The following is an 18,496-nucleotide window of genomic DNA, read 5'->3' on the forward strand; positions in this document are numbered from 1 at the left end:
ACTGATAATAAGACTTAAGTTTCCATCAAAATCAGTAAACAAAGGAAACATATAAATCCTTTAATACAAACATTTCATGATACATATGATTTCTATTCTGACCTCCCATTAGCCACTCACTGTTCTGAAAGTGGCATACTCAGGATGAACAGGTTTTCTTACCCACAGGTTTGTATACAATTTTATAGCCAAGAACCGGAGATGGTGAAGGATCCCAGGAAACTCTGAATCGTGTATACCATTCATCAGTTATATACATATTTTGAGGAGGAAGCAGGCCAACTAAAAAGAAAGAAAAACACTCTAGTTAGACTAGTGTCTGGTTTTTAACCTCTGGAAACTTATATTGTAATTCTGTCAGGTAATAATCACATCAAAGACATAATTAACATAATGAAACCTTAACAATGTAGGAGTGCTCAAGGAATATGTGTCTTAAATTTAAAAAACAGGGTAACATATTAAAACTAATTACCAGTTCTGCCATTTCCAGTCAGTTGTCCACCATCTCCATCTTCGTACACAGCCACAACAGTAATTTTATATGGCGTATCTGATTGCAGTGGTTGTAGTATCACATTATTTCTTATCCCAGGAACTGTTGTCTAGAACACAAAAGAAACAGAGGTAAATAAACTCACAGCCCTGTAACTGATCAATAATGACAGTAACTAGAAGTAAAAACTCGTTTTGACACTTGGCGCACTTTTTTATATCCACTGTAGATAGAGTCATTCAGCATATCTTAAAGGTTATAGCCCATGAACAATTACTAGCATTTGATATTTTAAATTATAAAATACTGTGGTCAGAACAAAAAGATAAATCAAATTGACTTTTAATTCCCTACCCTCACATCAGAATGAGATGCTACAGTTCCTCACCAAGATTTCAGCATTGTTCCCGCATAGAAAGGAAAAAATCATGATGATGTGTTTGGAGACAGAAAAAGAGAAGGAAAACCTCCTAAAATGGGGATGGAAGTCAAAGTCATTCACACTACTCATCAGTTTCATTTCTACCTTTTCATTATCCTCATCTTAGGATATCATTTTCTTGGGAAAAACAAGTTAGTCTGAGAAGAAAGCTCAGTAAAAACGTGCCTATTTATGCATCCCTCAATCTCCTCAACTTCCTGGTACAGCCATGCACTATTGCTCCCTTCTGATGAAAATGTGTGTATAACTCAAAAAGTAACACCACTCCATAAAGTGACCATAAAGAACTGAAACTACAGAAAGTAACTTGAGGTATCTATCTCATAGCATGTCCCAGTCAAAATTTTCCATTATGACTTAAAAAATTTCAGTTGTTTGAACTTGCTATTTTTATGAAATGTCCAATATTTTCTGCAAAGGTACATGTGTTGAAAAATGTGTGTCCTGATTAACAGGTCCAGTAGGGAATTTTCAAATAATGAATTTTCAGCATGCTCCGTGCAATAATATATAAGCATTAATAGCATTTAAATAGTACTCTATACATGTTACATTTTGGCTGGTGGCAGTCAGCAGGAATTCTGACATTGACCTCTATAGGATCTGAGTTTGGCTTTGCTATAAATACTCAGAGAATTAAGCATCAGATTAACTTGTGCTATCACTAAGCCACAGGAAATTAAACACAAACACAATTCATACTGAACCTTACAAAAGCAAGTTAGATGCTGAATCAAAGCTACCATTGCTTTCTTATTAAACTCTGCCAGGTCTCTTCAATTTATAACATGCAGACTTATGTTTATTCTGTATCTTAGCACATTGACTTCATAATGAACAGTGTATGAGGTAAGAGATGGCTATTCACTGTAGCACAATGTTCAAACTAAATGTCAGAGAGCAAGTTCTGCTCAGAATCTTCTGATTAATGTGAGACATATTTAACATTATTTTACACACAAGTTGGTTCATTCAACTGTATATATTCTGCAACTTTCTGGGGAAAAAAAACCCACAACAACAACAACAAAAACAACAACAAAAAAGTCAAAAACCTGTTTCGAACAAACCATGGCTTCTCAGCATTGACAATGACCAAAGTACCCATAGAGCATGCAAAGTATACTACATGTAAGACAGATGTCTTTATTTTTCTGTAGCCTAAAGAATCAACTGAATATCTCGGTGAATTACAGAACTTACATATTCATCAATAGGATCTCCCACAGTGGGTGAATAAATGATTCTGTACTGCTGGACTGGCCCATCAGCATGGTCCCATTGTACAGAAAGGCTGTTTGTGGTCTCATCGAACACTCTCACATTCCTTGGACCACTGCGAGGCACTAAAGAAAGAAAATACAGAAGGTTGTGCGGAGCATGATTCTTCCAGTCCAGTGTCACTCTCACTGATCCAAATGCTGCCCTGAAGCCAAAGCTAAGGACCCTCCCTGAAACCCTGAATAAACATATACAGGCACATTTAGTCAATGATAATACAGCAGTGCCTGAAGGTCTTAAATAGAAATAGGGCCTTAACTGGAGGAACTGGAGCAGTATGGCAGGGACACACCATCAGAGGGACATGCAAAGTGAGCATCTACATCCATTCTGCTTCTCAGACTTTTGCAGACAAGTATAACTATAGCCTGTCACATCTGCAAGTTTTAGATGAATATGGGGATGTAATAGAGAAAGCATAGAAGCAGCAAAAGAGACATAACCTATTATTGCCATAGACAGTTTCTTTACACATTATTTCTAGAAATAATTTTAAAGAAGACAGTGTAAGCCAACCAAGAACCCACAAGCTAAGTTGTAACAAGAAGGTTTTGGTGTTTAGGCATCTCCGGCAAAAACCATACATCTGGGGAGGTTGACATATATAATTATCATGTAAGACAGAACGTGAAGCACATTTTTTTCTGTTGACAGCAAATTTTACCCATCTCAATATGCTATTTTTTTTCCAAAAGACAAATTGCTATTTATCTGTAATCACATTTTAAAGAACAGCTTTTAAACTCTTTTAAATATTCAAATTAGGGTTATTTCACAAGTGAAAATTACTTTGGTGATTATGCATATACCACAACTGCCAGAGGACATAGCAAAAGCTCCCTTCCATGGAGGCCTGCAATTGCTTCAGCCATAATTCAGATGCATTGATCTCAGAGTTGCTCTGAATGGCTTACACTATTTGTGATTGCAACCAATTTTATAAATTCTTCACACACCAATTTTGACATATATTTTACAAAGCCTCTTACATGTTCTTCCCTGTGCTTGGCTTGGATTTCCTTCTCCATCTGCATACAGAGCTATAACATTTATTGAGTAAGCCGTGTCAGGAGTTAAGCGCTCCAGCATCACATCACGAGTGTTGCCTGGTACCACAATCTGAAACAGAAACAGAAGTCACCTATATAAAAAAAGCTTCAGTTTATACCGTGTCTTGTTAGAATGAACAATTTGAATGAAATATAGAAAAACTGGGAACATGACCATGCTGCACATTTTCCAAGAAAAATAAAGCTAGTTTAAAATAACAAAATAATGTTGATGATTGATAAAAATTCAAGAGCAAGTGCAAAAAAATTTATCAATACATAAGAGGCTCTCATTCTGCAAATGGAACTGTTATTTTTTACATTTTACATAAAAATAGTTCAGAAAAAAAAAAGAAGAAACATTCAGAAACAGAAATAAAAAAAGTGAATTCTGTTATGGTTTGCCGACATATACAGGTCATTTTCTAACAGGTACTACTAGACAGGTTCCCATTCATGTGCAAAGTAATATGTAGTTTCACTTTACAGATGCAAAATATTCATTAAAAATTCTTACACTTCCTTACATAAAAGCATATTCATCTGTACATCTACAATATGGCTGTACATTTTGTGTGAGTACATTCACAGGCTTAGATCTAAAACTGCACCTATTTCTACACAAATGCAGGAACTCTTACTTCACATCTGGAGGGCAAATTTTTACCCATATCCAGGCTTCACTGATCACAAAGACCTACTTAAACACTAATCATTTGGGGTAAACAGATGGTTTAGTGGTAAAATCACATAAATTTGGCATCTGGTTTCATAATTAAACATTTCCTAATAAATATTTGTTCCTTCTCTCTTTTTCAAAAAAAAAAAAAAAAAAAAAATTAACTCATCTTTACCTGCAATATGATAAAGGATACTCAATCCTCAATACTCAGTTTTAAATGGGAGAGTCTTCTTTTTTATTTCTTTTATTTCACCAAATTAAGCATTTATTTACAATGGACTAAATTCCGGTAGACACAGTGTTTTCAGCAGGGACACTCCTGGGCAGACAGTTGGCCTGAGTTTTATTATTATTGTTCTGCGCTCATTACAGGAAGCAATATCCTCCACACGCTTTTAAGGAATAGTACAAAAACTAAATTACTTACAGATTCTGATGGCCTTGGGCCAGACAGTGGAGAGTAATTAATTCGATATTGCTGTACTGGACCTGGAGCAGGTTCCCATCGGACATTCATGCTGTTTGGTGTGGGATTGTAAACTTGAATGTTTCTTGGTGTTCCTCTCTCCACTAGATCAAGGATAATTTAAGTTTTACAAAGTTGCTTATGTAAGTTCTAGTTCTACTTGAATTTATAGCAGTGCTCAAAGGAAGCTGAAAAGCACATCAGCCCAAGAAAAACACATTACTTTTGTCACCCCAAAATCTACAAGTTAAGAATCTCAGTTATTAGTCTTTGCAAACATCCCTACCAGGCAGCAGAGTACATATGTTTATCCTGCGAACTAAAGGTATGATCATAACACTTTGTTACCCTATTGTTGATCAAACAGGTATGAAAAGTAGCCACAAACTACACATTTTAGCTCATGCTGACATCAGGACCTCCAACTCCCTGGAAAACTTTAAGTACCTAGTATGGACATTAGCATGGATTAACACCAATATTTGCCATTTGTTCACCAGTATTGCTACTGGCACTACAATTAAAATTTTACTATGTGTGGAAGTAAACAGTAAGTTCGCTGCATAACACAAGAGCTGAGTTTGCCTGAGATAAGTGGACTGAAAGCCTCCACCCAAATATGCAAACAAAATGGAATTAGCTACAGAGCTGCAACAATAACCAAGCATGTAAACAGAGTTTCTTACACTTAAGTTTTAGCTTTGGGGAAAAAAACTTCCACAATTGATATAAAATTAATTTCCAATGATCTGAGCCACTCATACAATAAATCCTAACATTTTCTTGAAAAGGACTGTTTTACTTACAAGTTCTTCCAGTGTCAGAGACACGTCCACCATCCCCCTCTGGGAAAACTGGAACCACAGTTACAGTGTAAGGTGTGTTTGGTTCAAGAGTCCTCAGGATGACATAGTTTGTATTTCCTGGTACAGTGGTCTACAAATTGAGAAAAAAAAAAAAAAAGGTAGGGGCATGATAGTTACATAAATATGCAAAACGTTTAAGCTTTTTTGCATCTCCGTTACTCCACCACATCTCTTGACTGGATGTGATAAAAACTTTACAAAAGGTGAAGCTTGAAATAACAAGGTTCATGGTATCTTCTGGAACTGTTTTTCAAGAAGGTTCTGTCTTGGACTTAACAAAATGCTCTTCTATACAATCCCTTACAGCTTCTTCACTTTTGGGTCCAGATCCTGTTCTACTAGTAACAGTAGCAAAATCTGCAGTGCTGTCTTTAATGACTACTATTTAGCAGCTCAGAGGTATTAAAAGGTCATTTCCAAATTAAAAAAATAAAGATTACATAACACTACAACATGCTAATGACAAGAAGTAATGAGAAGCTCATGTTAGATAGTAAAACTCCACAGCATTTAAGAATATTTAGCATCAGTAGATCTCTAGATGCTATTGAAACAGTGGCAATTCATGTACTCCTCATTTCACAGGCACATCAAATTGCACAGATGTGGAAAAAGAAACACAAGTGAGAAAGAATAATATTTTCTCAGTCTACAACAAGGGTTTCCATTTTCAAGATTGTTTTAGCTCTTTAGCAATTAAGTAATACTGGGAGATTAGAATAAGACACCTCTATGGATTTTTCTGCTTTCATAAATATCATCCTGGCCAACTCCCTACAGTCACATGACTTCTGAGCAGCAAAAATGAGTAGAAATGAGGTCTGTTGACTTTATAGCCTTTTGTACACCCTGAAGTCAGCGTTACGTTTACACACACTGCCTGAAGAATAAACAAACAAAAAATTGTGTGTGGTATTAAATCCCTGTGCTAAGAACTAATCACTGAAGGTCTGCTATATAAAATCAAACATCTGCAATACATATGGGAGGAACTGACTTTCATGGAGGTGCTCTGCCCTTTTCTCCAGGATAGCTATGAAAAGAAAAACAAAGACAAACATGACCCACTTCACTCAACAGTATTTCTCTCACTAGCACCATGAGCTGCAATTTCTCTGAGACAGTTAGTGAGATCCACACAAAGTATTTACCATTTCTTCTGCACCTCCAGCTGTGGGTCGATAAAACACTTTATACTGGCGAGGATTTCCTTCTGCATGATCCCATCGAACATTCAGAGTACTGGTGGTTGGGTCATACACTAGCAAGTTCTTCACAGTAGTGAGAGGTTCTGAAATAGATCAATGAGCTGTCAGAAATGAGGAACCACATTCTCTCACCTGTGCTGTAAGATCGTGCCTATATAATGTATCATTAGGAAATTTAAAAACCAACAGGTTTAATACTTCAAGTTAAATGTCATTTGTCTTCATTACTCAGAACACATCAGTCCCATCCAACAGCATACAGAATGATAAATATAGTAAGAAAAATTTCTGTCTGGACATTATTTTAGAATTATATGATGAGTTAACCAAACACATTGCTATGTCTGACTTTCCATTGCAGACTCAAAAGTAAATTAAGTACAAACGAATTAAGAAATTTATGAATAAATTTCTAGTTAAATAATTAATTAATTAAAAATAGTGAATTGTTTTTTATGCCTGAAGTGCCTCTGGTAGCAAATCACTCAGTGCTTCCTATAGCAGAACCAAAACAATGCTATCAACATAAAATGGTAGAGTCTTAAAGTGCACACTGTAAAGGTAAGCCTCTGAACTGAAGGTGCTGACGGAAATTAGTAAACTTATACTTAACAGCACACATATAAGAGTCACATTCCTTCAGATGCTTTAAGGCATTTACTAAATCGTGGCATAAGACAATTAAACAGATTAAAATGAGGAGGAAGTTCCATAGCAGTGTTAGGGTTTCTCTCAGTATTAAAAGCTGGGCATCCAGTCTAAGGTAGTGGTCGAGGGTTTCTCTACAGCCAGTAGACTGACAGGCCTTCTTACTTCAGATACTTGAAACCCATCAGAGGACAAATGACAAATACAGATGGGATGAATTTCACCACAAGAAATTTTTCTCAGCTAATTTGAAAAACAATAAATCAATACTGTTTTGCACCTAATAAGAATATCTCAAGAAGTTACTTACTGGTTCTGCCTCGACCTGTCATTCGTCCTCCTTCACCATCTGTGTACATTGATGACACAGTAATAGCATATGGTGTGTCAGGCTGCAGCTTCTGTATCACCACACTGTTCTGCCGCCCTCCAACCGTAGTCTGCAGTAAAATGAAAGAAAAAGATTAAAATCCCTTTTATGCTTACTGTTATAGTGAAGAATGTAAGCATTTGATGCAGAGTGGAAAACGCATTGATATATCACATGCTGCAATGCTCTTGTGACTGACACGGACAGTAGACATTGAACAATAATAATATTTAGTACATATTCATCTTAGCAAGTTTAGACAGAGTCCAGTGACACAAAGCCAGTATTCTTTAAGGCCTCCAAACTTGCTTATAACTACAATTATACATCAACTGCCAGTTCTGTGCCAGCACAGATCTCTTTCTCGACATTGCCTCTGACTATATCATATTGAAATCAATGACAGTCTTTTATTCATTTTGACAGACTTTGAATTGGGCTCTTTATGCTCCACTCTCAGGTAGAATGGAAGCATGGAATAAATTACAACACTCTGTAAATCTCTAATGTAGATTTGACACAATATCAACATTGTCTCTCCTTGATTTAAAAAATTTTACTGCATGATACTTCAGCTCCTAAAACATCTTTGTTAGGAGTCTAAAATTATTATACATCTTTGATTTCAATTTTTCTTTTATATATAATCCTGTGATCATAATCTCCACCAAGGAAAAGATTTACAGTGCACTGAGAGTAATACTTAGATCTTCAGCATTTGTGAGTCATGAGCTTTTGGGGGTTTAATTGTGTAAAATTACACTTGCTCAAGAGCATCCTTTGTACTTTTAAGACTACCTACATGTTTTCAAAGCCTATTCAGCTAATATGTTTGTCATAACACTTAAAAGCTTCTGATGATGAAGAACTGATAATGAGCAAGCATTTATACATCTTCATGTTTCATAGAAGCAGATTATTTGCTGACATCACTGAGCTGTGTGGTGCAGTTGACACGCTGGAGGGAAGGGATGCCATGCAGAGGGACCTTGGCAGGCTTGACAGGTGGGCCTGCACGAACTGCATGAAGTTCAACAAGGCCAAGTGGAAGGTCCTGCACATGGGTCGGGGCAATGCCAAGCACAAATACAGACTGGGCGGAGAATGGATTGAGAAGGACTCAAGAGAAGGACTTGGGGGTGTCGGTTCATGAAAAGCTCAATGTGACTCGGGAATGTGCACTCACAGCCCAGAAAGCCAGTTGTATCCTGGGCTGCATCAAAAGATGCATGACCAGCAGGTCGGAGGAGGTGATTCTGCCCCTCTGCTCTGCTCTCGTGAGACCCCACCTGGAGTACTGCCTCCAGCTCTGGGGTCCCCCACATAAGAAGGACATGGACCTATTGGAGTGAGTCCAGAGGAGGGCCATGAAGATGATCAGAGGGCTGGAGCACCTCTCCTATGAGGACAGGCTGAGAGAGTTGGGGTTGGTCAGCCTGGAGAAAAGAAGGCTCCAGGGAGACCTTAGAGCAGCCTCCCAGTACCTGAAGGGGACCTACAGGAAAGCTGGAGAGGGACTGTTAACAAGGGTTTGTAGTGACAGGACAAGGGGTAATGGCCTTAAACTGAAGGAGGGTAGATTTAGATTAGATATTAGGAAGAAATTTCTTCACTGTGAGAGTGGTGAGACACTGGAACAGGTTGCCCAGAGAAGTTGTGGCTGCCCCCTCCTTGGAAGTGTTTAAGTCCAGGTTGGATGAGGCCTTGGGCAACCTGGTCTAACGGAGGGTGTCCCTGCCCAAGGCAAGGGGGTTGAAACTAGATGATCTTTAAGGTCTCTTCCAATCCAAACCATTCTATGATTCTATGATTTTAATTTACAAGGAAACTTTTTATTTGTACTCAAGTGTACAAAGCTCAGTTCAAAGCATGACTGCGAATTATTTGGAGATAGACATTAAAAGGCCATGAATAGCAGGAGTGTTCTGTGTGCTCTCCTCAAAAAGAGGTTTCCTCTCCAAATGCCACTGCTAGACACTATCCAGTTGTGAATAATTAAGTCTTTTAAGTCTATTCTTTGCACAAATTTCAACAGAATGCCCATAATTCTTTTTTTACTCCAGTACCAGCAATTAATTACAGATATTAATTAACCTTACTGCTGTTCCTTATCCTTCTAGTGATTTCTCACTAAACTTGCATTCAACAACTCAATTCATTCAACATTCAATTACCTCAACACCAATGCATGTTGTTCAGAAGACAGTAAAAATGGGTGCCTAAGTATCCAACTGATTCTAAAGTAAACATTCCTAGATATGCTTCTGAACATGTGTGATCTCCAATTAAATTACAGAAAGAAGCTAAATGAGTGTGGTTTTCATCTGAAACTGTTCCTCTGAGTCATTTGGCAGTAACCGCAACAGCCTCCCACTGCAGAACAGGGCATTTTTAAGTAGTACATATTTCTGATAAACAGGCTGACTGAATTACCATTCCCAGGCTGTGTTGCGTAGGCTGCCAGTAGTCAACAGAGCTCTTGCTGACAACACAGGGAAAGCTGGCTGATCATGCAGTGCTGGCTCTCCCTATCATTACAGCTGCTCGATCATACTAAAAGACACTAAAATACCTTAAACACTTCCCTAGTATATGTTTCACATGAATCTGGTTTTGCAACTGCCAGTTCTGGTCAGTTACTCTGTCCCTAGCATGGTAAGAGACAGTCTCAACTGTCCATAGTATGTTCCACAGCAAAGTCCCTCTGATAGCACATGAACCATACTATGAAAACAATGGAAAACTCTGGATTATTGAAGCAGTCATAGTAGTTCATATTATTGATTATTGTGATAACTATATATCTGTGACTTGTAGTCTCATGTGCTGATTGATTTGACCCTCAACACATTTTAACTTTATTCTAGTTTATATATATACATTATTTCATTATCAAGAAAACAGGCTGTATCCAAAGTTATTTTTTGCTCCATAAAGAGCATTCTACTTTGGATTTGAAAGGGGAGAAAGAAGAAGGTGGGAATACATATGTATTCACTATAAATATAAAAGGCAATCAATATATACACTGTTGTGCTTTGAAAATAAATTATTCTAATGGATTAAATTGCAAAGCCATCATTTAAGGTTGAATAACTATAGCACTTCAAAATTAGTTACCAACTGTTCAGGGCCATCCCCACTGATAGGCTGGTAAATGATCCTGTATCTCTGCACTCGACCGCTGGCAGGATCCCACTTCACAGTCAAACTGTGTGAAGTTGCATTGTACACCTGAAGGTTTCGTGGGCCACTCTTTGGGGCTGAGAAACGTAATGAAGAAAAGAATAAATTTGTAATTCAAGCAAAAAGCAGGGACAAACACTTCATTCATACTTTTAGGGCTGTATGAATGCATGACCAAAAGCAGAATGTATTAAGTACAAGGTAACATAAACTGTAATGTTTGTAAAATAATAAACATGTGGTAATATAGTGTTTAGTATTCTTCCAAATGCACAATAATATTTATTAAATGATCTCAGCTTTTTAATGTCAACATTCTTCACAGTTTAGAAAAAGATAGCTATGAGTCTTCTTTAATACTATATCTGCAAATTCAGATTCTTACCTTGTGTGGTGATAGGTACCAAGGGTACTAGAAAAAAAGCAGAAAGAGTTTTCAGAGTTCTTGTACATGTATGCCTTCTGATTTAATAACTATAAATAACAACATGCAGAAACCCTTTATTTACTTACAAGTTCGTTCACTGCCAATGAGGTCATCACTTTCTGATTCATCAGGATAGATGGCAGTAACTGAGATGTCATATAATGTATCTGGATTCAAATTTTCAAAGACCAAACTATTCTCATCCCCGTTTAAGATAGTCTTGTGGAGAAATTTAAAAAAAGTTTAAAATAAATAAATAAATAAATAAATAAATAAATACCAAACCAACAAACAAACACAAAGTGGGATATTACTGAGTAACTTTTTACACAGTAACCTCACTACAAGTGGCTGTAACTATGTGTTCTCCACCTTCTCACTGAGTTTCTGTTGAGCACAACAGGAGGCTCATTTATTAATTACATTTCTGGTTTTAAAAATAAACCCTTTGAGAGACTGCCTACAAAATCTTATGGTGACTATCTATTCTTACCTCCTGCTTTTCTGGTCTTCCATAGGGTCCCCAGGTTATTCTATATAGAGAGACATCTGAAGCTCCATGATCCCAAGTTCCTCTGAAACTATTTGTGGTTACATCTGTGATTCTGAGATTGACTGGTGCTGGCACAGGCTCTATTATGAGAGAAGAAAAAGTATTCCACAAAATATAACTTCAAAATAAATACAGTTTAACCAAGGAATTACTCAAAGAATTTAGAAGATTATGCAGAAGATTCATCTCTTCTAATGACTACAATAAAATGCTGTAGTATAACCCAGTTCACCTACACTAAGCAAATCATCCTTCATAAGGTCACCTCCCCAGGTCATCATCACCTGATAAAAGAGATGTATCTCCAGTGACCTCAGTAGAGGTCACAAGTCACATGCCTCCTCACAACTGAAGTCCTAGCTCTTACATTTTTGAGTTCGAAGGAGTGATTATGAGCTCCCACACACAGAGGTCAAGCTCCTGTACGAGTTTCTCCCAGATCTTAAAATTCTTCATATAAGCCAAAGAAGTCATGACTGAATTACACCACTTATTTAGAAAGAATTCACAGTGGTTCAGGAGGCAAAATATTATAGCTAGTGGGAAAAAATGAGTAAATAGGTAAAACCAGAGAATTAAACTAAACATAATTTATTTGCAGAGCTTTCCTCTTTTTCCTCACACACACATTCACACAAACCCACAGCTATAGAAGAAAGGCTAGCACAAAAGCAAGCAAAAAAATCTCACAAACATTTTTAAATACACCAAGCTTTTTTTCACATACGAGTGGGGGACAGTGATAAGGTAAAGTTTCTAATTTCTATTATAGCTCTTCTGGTTAGCTGTCTTCTTAAATCATAAGCCTCGATAAGGATGAGGGCTTCCCTGATATCAGCTTTCTCCTTTCAGTCTGTCACCTCTCTTGTATAGAGATTGGCTTTTGCCATTTGTGCAACACCATTTTCTTGCCTCTAGTTGCTGAGATATTACTCAAATGCTGCCTTTATGACTCTCTAAAAGTACAGGCTAGTTCAGCAGTACAGCAGTACAGGCTAGTTCAGCAGGAACTAGTACAGCTAGTTCCATGGTACAAAAATTTTCTTGGATCAAAAGCAAGATCATGTCTCTCTAATTCTCTAGCATATGTCCCAGCGTCGTACTCACTTTCTGCATAGATTCCTGCATAGACTTGCTAAACCTTTCCTCTGCCCTCACATTTTCCTACTAATTCTACCCCTACACTCCTCCTTCAGCCTAAACACAAATAATTTTACTTCAGTTGCTAGCCTCTCACTTCTCTGCAGACTGCAGGCTCAGTGTTTACTGCAGTAAGACACTGAACTCATCTAAGATTCCCAGGGATTATTATCTTGCAAATAATGCTACAAATACAAGTTAAATATTTCTCAGATTAAATTACATTTCCACCTAAACTCAGTAATATATTGCATCACACACAACTTAAATAGAACATAACGTAAAAATAACTAAAAGAAGCGTTATTAGGAAAACTTACGAGTGACAGCTTCTGCAGTTGTCGGTAGAGATTCCCCTTCGTCGTACACAGCAACAACTTTTACGTTATACAGTGTTTGAGAGGAAAGGTCAGAGAGAGTAGTGCTGGTTTTGAGCCTGTCGATTTCCACCTAGGAATAAAAATAGTGACTTAAGAACTGTAAATTATTCTATTCCTGACGCTGCATTTGATTAAATGGCAGAAATTCCTGTACTGAAAAAAAGAAAAGTATTCCGCTCTAAATATAGGCATTTACCCCTAAATTTACACCTGAATATTGAGTGCTAACTCCCTTGCAAAGCATATTGTCTCAGATACTAGAACTACTTATGGATCTTCCACTGCTTCATTCTTCTGGAAATGAGGATGCAGATTGCATCTCCAGAAAATTCTCATTCCCTTACAAAACCACATTTAGTCTTGCAAGACCCGATTCATACCTAACAATGAAATTATGAAAAGCTTGTACATAACTCAAAGACATCTCTAACAATGCTCACACTTGTTCTGACAGTGGGCAAAGGGTTTAATATACCTTTATTCCACAATCCTGTCCTCCTAATTGTAAACTGTCTTTAGAGCTTGGCAAGACAACACTTAGGCAGAGAGTAGAAATGGCTATTTACTAAAGCACAGAAAAGTTCTCCAGTCAGTTTGAGGATTCTTCCTCTCTGGAAGAATTCTCTTACCTCTTTCTCTGTGGTTGGGACTGTGGCATTGACAGGTTCGTATGCTTATTCAGTTTCCAAGAAATCAGTACACTTTCTTGACTGAATCACCATGAACTGATGTTCTTTATTCTCAATGGTGGCTTGCAATACTACGTTTACCATTATTTTAGTAACCTAGTTCCTCAAAATAAAAATGTCTTTAGTATTTTCAAAAATGTTTCTGTCATTTACCTCCTTCACATCCGCTTCATCAGCTATTTTGTATCTTAAGATGTATTTTCGAACTTTCCCTGGGGCAGGATCCCAAAGGACATTCATACTGCTGTGAGTAACATCCTGAATTGTTAAACCTCTGGGTCCAGGCAAAGGTACTGTAAAAACAATGACAGTAGTAAGTGAAAATGCTATTCACGGCAGAGGTATAGGTCTCTCACAGAAGGAATTAAATTCTTTTCATGCATAAGACAGCTTAAGAGCTTATTGTCCCAGCAATGAGCAAAACAGTTATAAGTTACAGTAGCTTCACCTTTGTCAATTATGAGCACAATGCTTTTAGAAGTATCAGTGCTTAAGATCATAAATTTTGGGGAAAATAAACACTTTTCATGTACAGTTAAGGGTTTAACATTTTTTAAGAACATATGAATAACCATACTGTGTGCATCTAGCCCAGAAAGATGCCTCTGCCATTAGGAAATGTTTAAGGAATTATATTTAACAAAAGGTATAGAAAAAGGAAGCCATGTTTAGATCTTTTTTTTTCTTGGTATGGCATGATTCCTTGGCTTTTTTTATACTTAAAAGAATGTCTGAATTTAGGAACAAGGTTTCTAAGTTAATGCAAGCAAAATTGAGACCTTTTAAAAATTCTATAACCTTGAGATTGTCAAGCCAACTCCCTTCATTATTCAAGGAAAAAACCTCTTTTGTTCCTCTTTTAATTGTTGGTGCCTTTTCATTTAAATTGCCTTTAAGATGTTTTGGAAATGTATGAGTGTTAGACAATAGATAAAACATGGAAAAGATGGTCTGCTAAACAAAATCAAATATATAAAAACTGTTGCATGAAATAAAGTTAAATGTTGCCGAAGCAATAACAACAAAGCAAAAATCAAGATGTCCATACATGTCACTTCCTGGGTAGTGAGTGGGTCACTGGTGATATCACCAAACAATACATAAGCTGTTAAAGTGTACTCCGTATTGGGGATGAGATCTACCAGCTGAACCTCATTCACTGATGGTCCAACACGCATCTGCACATGAAAAATAACACACCATGTTTAAAAAATGAAGAAAGCAATGGCAGAATATCAAGCAGTGATTTAATTTCAAGAGAATTTTGTTTGTGAAATTCACAGTATATTTACAGCTTCCTGACTGATGTCATTGTATACAGTATCCCCGTAAGTTCACTGCACTTCAAGAAGTACATGCCAGTCTCTTTTGCCTATTTTGATATATCAAGAAAATTCTATCAGTTTTTCTTAATTTAGTTTTGGCAGAGTACAGGAAGTTAAAGAAAATTCTCTTACCTCCTTCTCTGTGGTTGGGACTGTGGCATTCACAGGTTCATATGTTAACAAATAACCAGTAGCTCCATTGAGAGGTTCCCATCTCACTCGCATGGAAGTTGATCCAATGTCATAAACATTCAGGTTTCTAACTGAAGAGATTGGCACTGCCAAATAAAAGATATCGATTAATTTGCTTCCTTCACCTTCTTCAACTTCCATATTTCACATAACAGGTAGTACTACTGAGAATATTCCACATGGGTATTAGGGTACATTATGAGTAGTAGAAAGGAGATCTGCAAATGGTGGTGTTTTAAGTGGTGCTTAGTTTAAGAATGAGGCAACGGTCGTCACATTTTGAATGTGCTACAGATTTGTTACATGCAGCTAAAACTGTCTTACAAGTCTGCACTGGAACACTTGAATATTCTAAAAAGCAGCATTAACATGTGAATGCTCTAATATGAAACAGAACATGACTGGTTTGGGATCTGTACTTATAAAACGATTTTTTGCACTTTCTTCTTTTTTTCTATATTTCTCAAATTATTAAATAAACATAAATTAGACTTCATAAAAATCATGTACATACTTCAGGGGTTTATGTCACGCCTAATATAAAACAATCAAAGAAGCGAAATGAACACTTAACATTCAATATACTTAAAGAGGCAGGAAAGTCACCCTATGCTGCATTCAGCATAAATATATCTAAAATCAATCATGTGACAGCTAATAGTAGAAACTTAATGGCTAAGTTATGCCTCACAGAAGTGATGTAAACATGTTGAACAGGATTTTGTTAATCTTATAAAATTAGAATTAATTTATATAGTATTCTGGCTGCTAGTAGCAGGAATTAATTATCTGGCATAAAAATGAAGGCGTACACATTTGTATATGATCAGATTTCATGAATTTATAAGCTCTGTCTTCTAATTCATGTCTGTTGCTCTGGTGTTGTACAGCCATGCTTTATGAGCCTAGAACAAACATTTTTTATCACAGTGCAGTTTTACTTTGCAGTTTTTCAGCCAAGATATGAACAACCAGTGTAACACAACACAATTTGGTCATTCAAATTAAAAATGTTGTTTCTTGTAAGAAGAAAGCCCATAGTGCTAAAAGTTCTACTGGACAGTTCCCCATATCCCAAACTGGGTGTTAACATGTTATTCAAGTTCCATTTCTAACTTACGAGTTGTTTCCCTGCCGATTAGAGGTTCGCTGCTTTCATCTTCTACCACAGAAAACACGTTAACAACATATTCTGTTTCAGGTTTCAGATCTTTCAGAACTGTTGTTGTTTCCATTCTACTTACATAAAACTATATAAAAGAGAAGCAATGTTAACCACTGTACAACAAATGCATTTGTAATCTTATCTCTAAGAAAAATAAACCATTCCTTGTGCAACTCTTCAGAAATCAGTGATATGGAACTAAAAATAAGTATGGTCTTCATCTTCTATGCATTTTGTCTGACAGTATACCATTATATTTGCAAAGCAAGCTGTAGGGAAAACTCAGACAGACACTTGTTTACAACACAACTGAATATATCTAGCAGCACTCCGTGTGCATCCTGCTTTCACACATAGTTTACACTTTTATATTACTCAGCAACATAAAGAAAATACCAGAGATATATGTTACCACTTTGGAAAAAAGTTTTAAACACCTAGGATAATCTAAATGGTTACAGCATGTGGCAGTAGCAACACCTTGCGGAACAGAAATGCCAGCAAGCAGTCAAGCTGTTAAGTCAGTGTGCACTGGCATGGCTGCTCCAACCCTAATTAAAGGCCAAATCCTGAGGTCATGATTTACAAAGATTAAATTCTTCATGAGTCAAATCTGAGTTAAGATTTAAAAGCCATATTCAGAGATGGGAAAGTCAGAAAGTCAGAATTAAGTGCCTAATTTCATTCTCCTAAATACTATTCTGTCTGGTTAAAGACAGTGATGAGCAATTCAGATTGTCTAGAATCAAGGGTTGACAGTTACTGGCTCTCTGTCTAGAGAATCACCACAAGATGAGTTTGGCCCTCTGTATTAAACATTTTGGAGGATATGTTTAGGCACAGACTCAAAGTACCATCATACAATGTTAATCTAAGCACTACTTTACAACCTGTACCACCCACTCTTTTTTTTCCTATTAACAAGAAAATGTACTAAAATGACACTGACCCTACCCATGAGTATGCTCAGAAAATTTCTACTACAGACTTATTTAAACCAATATATGACAATGGAATATGAACAGAAAGGAATTACTAGAAATACCAGTCAACTGTTTTTAAGAAATACATTTTGGATTCATGATTTTAAAACAACCAAAGTCATCTTTATGCTCCTACGTTTTGGAATGTTGTGTATTGTTTACCGAGACATAGTATTCTCGACCTTGGGAGCCTTTTTTCATTTACTGTTATACCATACACTGCACAAACTTCAGAATGACATTACTGTGATGTGGAAGTCCAAAGTCATTATGGACAATGTCAGAGATAAACATACAGTACTAACCTGTTGAGGGCTACCTCCAGAGGCAGGGTAATACTCCACTCTGTATCTATCAACACTCTCAGGAGGCGGACTCCATCTCAGTCTGAAAGAACGAGGTGTCACTTCCGAAATAACTAAGTTAGAGGGAGGTGGTAAATCACCTGAAAGTGGAAGCAAATTAAAAAATATTAATTTATCTTATGTCATCAGGAATAAAAACATGATACAAAAAAGTTACTTAGAAAAAAAAAACAACAAAGACTTAAGGTACTTGCTTATGTTTCTGTTTCCTCAGGAATTCTTAAAACAACTGTGTGAAGAGATAGCTCACCATCACACCCTCAAGATCAAAAAAGCTCCCTATCATTCCTACTCCACCTTTAACATCAGTGTTTCACTGAAGAACCATCAGCCAACATTAATGGTTTTCCACGCTTGGCTGTGGTGGGTTGACCCTGACTGGATGCCAGATACCCACCAAAGCTGCTCTGTCACTCCCCTCCTCAGCTGGACAGGGGAGAGAAAATATAACAAAAGCCTTGTGGGTCAAGACAAGGACAAGGAGATCACTCAGAAAATACTGTCATGGGCAAAACAGACTCAACCTGGGGAAAATTAATTTAATTTATTACCAATTAAATCAGAGTTGAGTAATGATAAATAAA

The 18,496-nt window shown here is 36.9% G+C and overlaps 1 protein-coding gene across 4 annotated transcripts in view; it reads right to left on the reverse strand.

Annotated features, from left to right (window-relative positions):
- The window catches only part of COL12A1 (collagen type XII alpha 1 chain), a 105,486-nt gene that overhangs the window by 41,770 nt on the left and 45,220 nt on the right, over positions 1–18,496 (reverse strand). For all 4 annotated transcript variants that reach the window (XM_075747520.1, XM_075747517.1, XM_075747519.1 and 1 more), the window contains 18 exons: positions 17,853–17,992; positions 16,520–16,649; positions 15,340–15,485; positions 14,931–15,060; positions 14,036–14,175; positions 13,134–13,263; positions 11,615–11,754; positions 11,208–11,340; positions 11,080–11,106; positions 10,629–10,771; positions 7,449–7,578; positions 6,434–6,573; positions 5,223–5,352; positions 4,378–4,520; positions 3,209–3,338; positions 2,142–2,284; positions 476–605; positions 163–282 (listed from right to left, as the gene is read on the reverse strand). In XM_075747520.1, coding sequence (XP_075603635.1) covers positions 163–282; positions 476–605; positions 2,142–2,284; positions 3,209–3,338; positions 4,378–4,520; positions 5,223–5,352; positions 6,434–6,573; positions 7,449–7,578; positions 10,629–10,771; positions 11,080–11,106; positions 11,208–11,340; positions 11,615–11,754; positions 13,134–13,263; positions 14,036–14,175; positions 14,931–15,060; positions 15,340–15,485; positions 16,520–16,649; positions 17,853–17,992 — 2,325 coding nt within the window. The remainder of the gene's footprint in view (positions 1–162; positions 283–475; positions 606–2,141; positions 2,285–3,208; positions 3,339–4,377; positions 4,521–5,222; positions 5,353–6,433; positions 6,574–7,448; positions 7,579–10,628; positions 10,772–11,079; positions 11,107–11,207; positions 11,341–11,614; positions 11,755–13,133; positions 13,264–14,035; positions 14,176–14,930; positions 15,061–15,339; positions 15,486–16,519; positions 16,650–17,852; positions 17,993–18,496) is intronic.

This window comes from Balearica regulorum, chromosome 3, assembly GCF_011004875.1.
Source record: "Balearica regulorum gibbericeps isolate bBalReg1 chromosome 3, bBalReg1.pri, whole genome shotgun sequence".
NCBI lineage: Eukaryota > Metazoa > Chordata > Aves > Gruiformes > Gruidae > Balearica > Balearica regulorum.